The sequence below is a fragment of the Benincasa hispida genome, chromosome 9, assembly GCF_027475165.1.
Source record: "Benincasa hispida cultivar pf3 chromosome 9, pf3_genome.v1.1, whole genome shotgun sequence".
Classification (NCBI taxonomy): domain Eukaryota; kingdom Viridiplantae; phylum Streptophyta; class Magnoliopsida; order Cucurbitales; family Cucurbitaceae; genus Benincasa; species Benincasa hispida.
The window spans coordinates 12,675,372-12,683,727 of NC_143486.1; the positions used below are offsets into that span (position 1 = coordinate 12,675,372).

Here is an 8,356-nt window from a genome sequence, read left to right on the forward strand (position 1 = left end):
AATAAGAATTGATAGTTATTACCTTTGTCAACAATGTGTACTTTCTTTTTCAGTAGCTAAATCATAGAAACTTCAGAGTAAATCGTGACTAATTTGAAGCAAGCTAGTCATGGATTCAATTCATGGTAGCCACATAGTTAAGATTTAATATCCTACGAGTTTTTTTTATGACAAATTGTTGTAGGGTTAGGTGGGTTATCCCATGAGATTAACACGAAAGCTGGCTCACGGATATCACACAAAAAAAGAATGTTTTGAAGCGGCCTATATTGGGTGACCTCCTGAAAATTTTCCTTGAAAGCATGTGTTACATACACTCCCACATTTTAATTTACCAAACTATTCCATTTATCTGTAATCTTAAATTTAGTGACTATATATTACCATATTAATTTTGTATATTATATTTGATTGAAGGATTGATTCGAATAAACCTGACTAACTTTTACATTACTTTTTTTTTTTAAAAAAAGAAATTTTTATAAATAGAAGAATCAAAAAAATATTTTCACTTTATAGTAAAAAATTTTTAAAAGTAATTTGTATTTTTTGAACTTTTGCTATAAAATGTAAATATATTTAAATATTTTTTTTTATGTTTAAAAAGGTCTCTCATTAAGAATGGTAAGTACTCATTTTTTTCCACACCATAACCAAAATCATAAAATTCAATTAGGCTAGGTTCAGTTTGGAAAAAAAAAACTAATTATGGAAATGAAAGTTGAAAAAGAAAAATCAAATTAGAAAATCTTGAGATTTAAATACATACAAAGATTTAAGCCTAAAATTAATACGAATATATTTTTTTTTAAATAATTTTTTTTGGGGTCATCATCTGCCTTATATTTATTTGACTCATCGTATCAGAATTTCTACTCCTTTTTATCCGCAGTCCTCTCCACTCCGAACTCGCCGTTCACTCTATTTCCTTTTTTTCTGTCTCAGCGCCGCCGCACCGATGGAGCTTGGCCTGAGCTTGGGCGACGCCCCCAAGCCCTTCCGCTTCGTCGAGAAGCAACCGCAAGTACCGCCGCCGCAGCGAGGTCATTCCCGGCCAGATTTAGGGTTCTGTGTCGACTTATCGATTGGCCGTCCCGTCGCCGGAGAGAAAGAAGGCGACGAAGACAAACTTAATCAGAGAGAAGATGAATCCGACGGTAATGAAGATCCACCGATTCAACTCGATCTTCTCCCTCATAATCCCGTTCCTCGAAACCTTACTAACCCGTACCAAGGATTCCCATGGCCATCGTCCGAAAACGGTAAGATTCTCAAAAACCCTAACTAAATCACTACAAAAAAAAAAAAAAATCACAAAATCATTTCCCCCTAATTTTTCTAATCGAAATCGGTTACTTCCAGATGAAGGTGAAGACCGAACCGCATCGCCGAACAGCGCAGCGTCGTCGTTTCAGATGGAATTTGGGCTGTACGGAGGTGGAGGAAACATTTCTTGCCGGAGAGATCAAATGGAAAATGGCGTAACGAACGAAGTAGGTGAATCTGAAAGAGCGTCTTCAAGAGCTAGCGATGAAGACGAAAATGGCTGTACAAGGAAGAAACTCAGACTCTCTAAAGAACAATCCGCTTTTCTTGAAGAAAGCTTCAAAGAACACAATACCTTAAACCCTGTAAGTTCAAAATTTCAAACAAAACCCATCGATCGATTCATTAAACGTTATTTCCGATTCCGATTTTGAAATCGATTGCAGAAACAGAAGCTAGCACTGGCTAAGCAACTGAATCTTCGTCCTCGCCAAGTAGAAGTTTGGTTCCAAAACAGGAGAGCTAGGTTCGTTTTGGGTCTGCTTTTGGAATTCAATTCGATTCATCTATGAAATTAGTTTCTAATTTAGTGAAATTAACAGGACGAAATTGAAGCAAACGGAAGTGGATTGTGAGTATTTGAAAAGATGTTGTGAGACATTAACAGAAGAGAACAGACGGCTTCAAAAAGAGCTTCAAGAATTAAGAGCTTTGAAAACAACAAACTCATTCTACATGCAATTACCAGCTACAACACTCACCATGTGTCCATCTTGTGAAAGAGTAACCTCAACTTCCGCCGCTTCCACCGCCGTCTCCGCCGTCGCCGCCGGTGGAAACAAATCGACAGAGGGAGTTACAAAACGATCCGGGTTCGCCATTGCTGGTCGACCGAGTTCTTCATCTTTCCCATTTTCTGCTAAAACGCAGTCCCACCAGTCAACAGCTTCATGATAACGAGATGGGTTTAGGCGAATCATGATGGTGGTCCCTTTTGTACATAAACCCTTTTCCTAAAAGCAAAAGAGGAGAAAAAAAAGGAAAATCAGTAGAATCCGAGAAAAAGAAGAAGAAAAGAAAAAACAGGTTATTATTATCATTATCATCATCATCATCATCACGTTTCTCTTTCTCATCTCCCTCTTCTTGGAGCAGTTTCTTCACCATTTTGGGGATTGTTTGTTCTTATGAGATTTGTTTATCTTAGATTTTTTTTTATAAAAAAAAATTAATTTTTTTCTTCATTCCCCCTGGAATTTCTTTCTGATATATTGTGAAGAAAGAAACCTAAGAAAAGAATTCTTATATACAATCATTAGTGACTTGTGTTCTTGATTTATTTTTTCTGCTGTTTGATTGTTTGCTTCTGTGAATATAATTACTGGAAAAAATGAGAAGTTATGAATGAGTTTGTTTGTTAATGGTGATGGGGTTGAATGATTTGAGAAAACAGAGTATTGATGGGGTGAGTTTCTTGAGGAGGAAGAAGAAGATACAGTCAAAAAACCAAAGGATGGGGGCAGGGGTAATAATGTAAGTTCACGTCTTTCTTGTTCCCCGTGGATGTGCCAATTATTATGACTGTGGTGTCCCCAACCGGCATTTTGTACTTTTTTATGTTGAGTTTTAATTTTTAACCTAGCTAAAAAGTATTTCAAATTTGTTTCGCAATTTACACATACTTATTATTAAATAATCTATTAATCTCACATCATTCTTCTTCTTATTATTATTTTGGATTTTTATGCTCTTTAGCTTGGAAATATATATTTGAGGCAATTTGTGTTTTCCTTTCTTTTAATAAAAATTGGGATAAAAATATTAAACCTTCAACTTCTAGAGTGTATCTCACTTTTAGCATACCTTTTTCTTATTGGATTGTTTGATGTTATTATTATTTAAAATATAATATTGATTTTTGTATTTTAAGATTTGTTTTATTTAGTTTAATTACTTCTAATACATCATAAATTTAGTTAGATAATAATAATAATAATAAGAATTATTTTAAATGGTAAATAGTTGAAAATATTTTCAAGTATAACAAAATATTATTATCTATTAATGATAGATAGTGTGATAAACTATCATATTTTGTTATATTTGTAAATGATCCACCATATTTTTTAAAATACTTCTAATAATAATTTTTATGTAATAAAATATAATATGTGAATATGAATATTCTTCCAAAATTTATATCGAAAATGTCAATAATTGATAAATTTTTTTTAAAAAAATCAACAACAAACTAATAATAATGATTAATTTTGAAATTTACTGAAATTACATGAGCTGAACTTGACATTCGACAATATATACATTGAAATTGAACCACTCGAAAGTACAGAAATTTAAAATGTTTTTTTTTTTTTTTTTTAAGAAAAAAGAATTAAAATTGGATTTTAACTTTATTATTATTGTTATTTAATTGCACGTGATTACTCACGTGATTGATCTGCCGCCTCCCTCCCAATCTTTCTCTTTCCGCGTGCTTTTGACTCGTGAACGAAAAAACCTCAACAATTTTTAATATAATTCTTTTTACATGCGGTTCTTTTTTGTTTCCCCAATTCATTATATATATATATATATAGTTTTTTTTTTCCTGTTTTCCTATAATCAAATTTTAATTATCATTAGTTCATAAATTATAGAAGGAAAAAGATTTTTTTTAGACTCATGTTTGAACCAACTATTTTATTTAACAAAATCTTAATATGATCCAAATACACCCATTCATCTAAAATAATTATTTCTAAAAAAAGGTGAGAGACAAGAATCGACATTAAAAAAGATCATCAATCAAAATAGTTTTTCATTTCATCTTTTCAAATTTAGGGACTAAAATAATAATAAAAAAATCCCAATTTTAAGAGTTAAAAAAAAAACTAATTCTAATTAACAATCAAAAGGTGGGACAAATTCTTCTCATGATGACGTGGTGTGTTAGGAGCTTGCCACGTCAACCAACATGATTTGATTAAATATTAATCAAATATTATAAATAAATAGAAAAGAGAAAGAATAAAGTATGAAATCGACCAGGGTCCCATTTCCAAATCATTATTCATAAAATTAAAAAATTAAATAGGTGTGTGAAAAGAAAAAGGATACAATAAGCTGATCTGTAATTAGAAAGTTAAGTTGCTTAAGTATGGTAGTAAAAGAATAGTGAGAGAAAGGAATTAATTATGATTAATTAATTTTATAATGTGTGTTAAAATCTAAAGAGATTATATGTTGTGGAAAAAAAACTATGGAATAGTGTTATAAATTTGGGGTTTTAATGGTTCAAAGATGGTGTCTTGGAATATAATATAAAGTTAGATGATGCATGGTAAGAGCCATGATTAATTAATTAATACATGTTGGGAGGAGATTTCATAGTAAACTCAAGTGGGGTCCCCAACTTTTAAACCATTTCAAAGATTGTGATCCATGAAATATTGGTGGGTGGGAAAATCTAAAGCTTAATCAATATTTAGAATTATATGACTTTTTCAAACTTAAAATTTTACTTGCAAAATAAAATTGTTTGTTGTTGTGCCTAATTTTTCAATTGATCACAAAATTACAAGTTTAATCGGTATGCTTTGAAGTTTGGGTTTATTTGATTTTGTTGAAAATGGTAGAGCCCTCAAAACGACGAATTGTAAATTGTCAAGGCACGACGGTCAGGCGAAGAGCAAAACTTGCAAAACAAAAACTCGTTATAGGCTGAGTCGGGGAGCTCGTTCTCTTTAAGACGTTTCGCGGCTCTGTCCAAGTGTGCAAACATGTCTAAAAATTACCACGTCGTTCCCAAGATAAAACAGCCAAATGAAAACCGATCGGAAATGCACCGTTACCGATCGAAACGTACACCATTTCTAAACTCACTGCTCCAAAAGTCAAGATGGAGAAGGAGAGGTAATTGAAGTGGGAATTTAGAAAATGAATTTTGCGTCTTACGAACTGCTGAAGGCCTCGCCTTTTATAGGCCTTCAGCATCGAAACGGACCGTTTAAAAATTAATCAACGAACCGTTTTAAAAAAAGTCATTGTTTTAAAAATAATCAATGGACCATTTTAAATATAATCAATGGACCGTTTTAAATATAAATTTGCATCCAGATCTCTATACTTACAAAATAATAATAATAATAATAATAATAATAATAATAATAATAATAATAATAATAATAATAAGTCTCTAGACTTTCAATTTTATGTTTAATATAGGTTCATAATAAATTTAAAGATTTTAATATAACTAATCTATCAGATATAAATTTAAAATTTATAGACTAAATTTGTAACTTACCATTTTCTAAAATTAAAAAATAGGCTGAAATGAGATAGTAGTTGAATTATTTATGGAGCTTGACATCTTCAAGTTTCCACCCTAATTTGATTTTTATGTTCTTCAATGATAGTGTATGGTACAATAATTGATGTGTATGCTTCTTATTGATTTTCAGTATTTGAAAATTGTGTTATCTTTCTCATAATTTCTATACGATAGTTTTCGTATTTTGAACATAGTCAGATTTTTTTTTAAATTTTATTTTAAAAGAAGTTGTTACAATAAGTTCAAATTTGAAAAACTAATAGTTATAAACATGAGATAAATGAATTAAATTTTGTAAGAGTTAGTAGTTGATATGAAAGAAAAGTAATTATTTAATAAGTGTATTATATGGTCCCCTTTGAAGAAAGAACTCACCACCTTCACCTCTTCCAAAGCTAAATGTCACCAAGCATGAATTGGTACAAATTGTCATAATGAACATCTCTTCATCTTTTTCTTTATTGTGTCACTATCCTATTCAAATTCAATTCCATTCTTTAGGTCCACTTTCCTAAATCCTTCAACTATATTACTTCTAATTGGTAAACTCTAGTTGAATTATTATCTAACTTAAAACTCTATGTTTTATACTTTAACCTAAATACTTATTAAAAGCGTTATATAATTTTGTCCCTTTTGAAACTTTTATATGTAGATATTTTTAGATCATTTCTCACGGTCATTACTTCAATCTATTAACATGTAAATCTTAATGTCGAGTTCAACAATTACGTTGTTATTAAAGTGAACTTACTAAAAAATTAAGGTCAATAAACTTATGTTAGGGGTTTTGTGTGTCCAAAAAACAACATTGCTTCCATTTACACACGAGTCTTAGACAATTAAATACCATAGGGATTAGCATTGAAAGGAAGTCTTCTCAAGTACTAACACAATAGACGATTCATGTACTAAAACTCTTCTTTCACGAATGTAATATGTGGAGACATGGAAGGGGGGCGTCCTATGCAAAGAGTTTGTATAAGATCAGACTAAGAAATTAGTCACTTTTATTTTATAACGCTATTTTTTGAGACTAACTATTTCAAAGCAATGAACTAAGTAACTTAGCCTTAATCCTGAGCTAACTATGAACTCCTGTTTATTCGAGATTCTCCCTAAATTTTCATGGGTAAGGGTTGGCTCAACAACGCTGGCTCAATAAACCTCCCATTTAAGGGGTAAGATCGGGTACATAACTGGAGACATAGGGTGCAAGATGAAATTCACTCCTACCCGCTTTTGGAGATAGTAGAGAGGTTGTTTCTTTCAGTGCTAAATCCGAGTCTTGAATAAGGGACCCCACCATCTCATTGGCCCGAGAGGGTCTCGGTTTAGTGATTGGATTACCAACCAAGTGTTCATTAGAGAATCAATGAGACTTAAGGAACAAGATGTAATCTCGGGGATAAAACAACTTTTGACCCAATCGTTATTACGAACAACCTGTGAAGGGTTGATTTACTGATTATGGTTATATCAAGTGGACATAAATATATCTACAGTGAAGGGAGTACAATTACTGGGCTTTAGTGGAGTGACCTGTTAGTTAACAAAAGTTGATTAATTAGGTTAAAGAGTTTGGTCGGTTAATCTCGGATTGTTGGAGTCCATGATTTATAGGTCCATTATGTTCCTATAATAACTCATAAACGGGTTAAACCTTAGAATAGCATGATGAGAGAATTTGAAAGGTACAAATTCAAATTGAGGGAATTAGTAATTATATACGATGTAATTACACGTTTAGTTATCGAATTAAACGAAATTGGAGAATTGGATAATATTTAAATATGATTTAAATATTAAAATTATATAAATGGGGATTCATATTTATTTTTAATTAATTATTTAAAATTAGAAATTCTAATTTTATATCCAATTCAATTTTTGTGCTTAATTTAATTTTATGAAATTTAAGTTAAATAAAATGGATAAAAAGGGGAAGCGGGGGTTTTTCAACCCTTTCCACTCACAATTCCACTATTAAATGAGCTAATTGGTGTCAATATATTATGCAATTAGATTGCACGAAAGACTTGGATAAAAACTAATTGATTTCAACTAAGAGAGGGATGCATGCATTCTGAAAACCAATTTTTTCATAAAAATTTCTTCAAATTTTAGGTCATTTTGAATCCCACAATTCAATCTAAGGTTCAAGAGAATAATAGGAAAGATCTAATGGTGGTCTACAAGGTTTTGGTGTGGAAATTCAAGCTAAATTCGTGGACTAAAGAAGGTTTTCAAAGGTATATCTTCAAACCTTTTTATTCTATCATGAACATATTTTCTTAAATGTTAAAATTGATGAATTAGAGTGATTAATAATTCTATTTGCTTTCATTAATTGTATACTAACTCCAACACTATACAATTTTTATGGATCACAAAGTTAGTGAAAATTCTTGTTCTTTTCCAAGAAATTTCATAGAAAGAGAGAGGAAAAAATAAAAAAAATTAAAAACAAATCTCTCTTGTCTATGGTAAAATTTAAGAGGAAGATTAGGACATTCCATTTAAGGTTTAGGCATAACAAAATTGCTTTTTGAAGAAAGCAAAAGCATTTTCATTTCGCTTTTGGGAGTTTGGATAAGGCCAAAGATTTGCACGAAAAAGAAGACCTTGCGCATGCACTATGCCCCCTTGAAAACCCAACCAATTTATTATTAAACTAAACTATATAAAGTAGTGCTAATATACTAATACTATACGATTAATTAATTATAATATTTCCCATCATGCTAATTTCTTTTT

The 8,356-nt window shown here is 31.1% G+C and overlaps 1 protein-coding gene across 1 annotated transcript; it reads left to right on the forward strand.

Moving 5' to 3' along the window:
- The first annotated feature begins 646 nt into the window (after positions 1–646).
- On the forward strand, positions 647–2,588 carry LOC120085056 (homeobox-leucine zipper protein HAT14-like). Its single transcript, XM_039040898.2, has 4 exons — positions 647–1,262; positions 1,363–1,631; positions 1,713–1,792; positions 1,869–2,588. Exons 1-4 carry the CDS (start codon positions 959–961, stop codon positions 2,218–2,220), a joined length of 1,005 nt encoding a protein of 334 aa, XP_038896826.1. The 5' UTR covers positions 647–958; the 3' UTR covers positions 2,221–2,588.
- Positions 2,589–8,356: the final 5,768 nt, after the last annotated feature.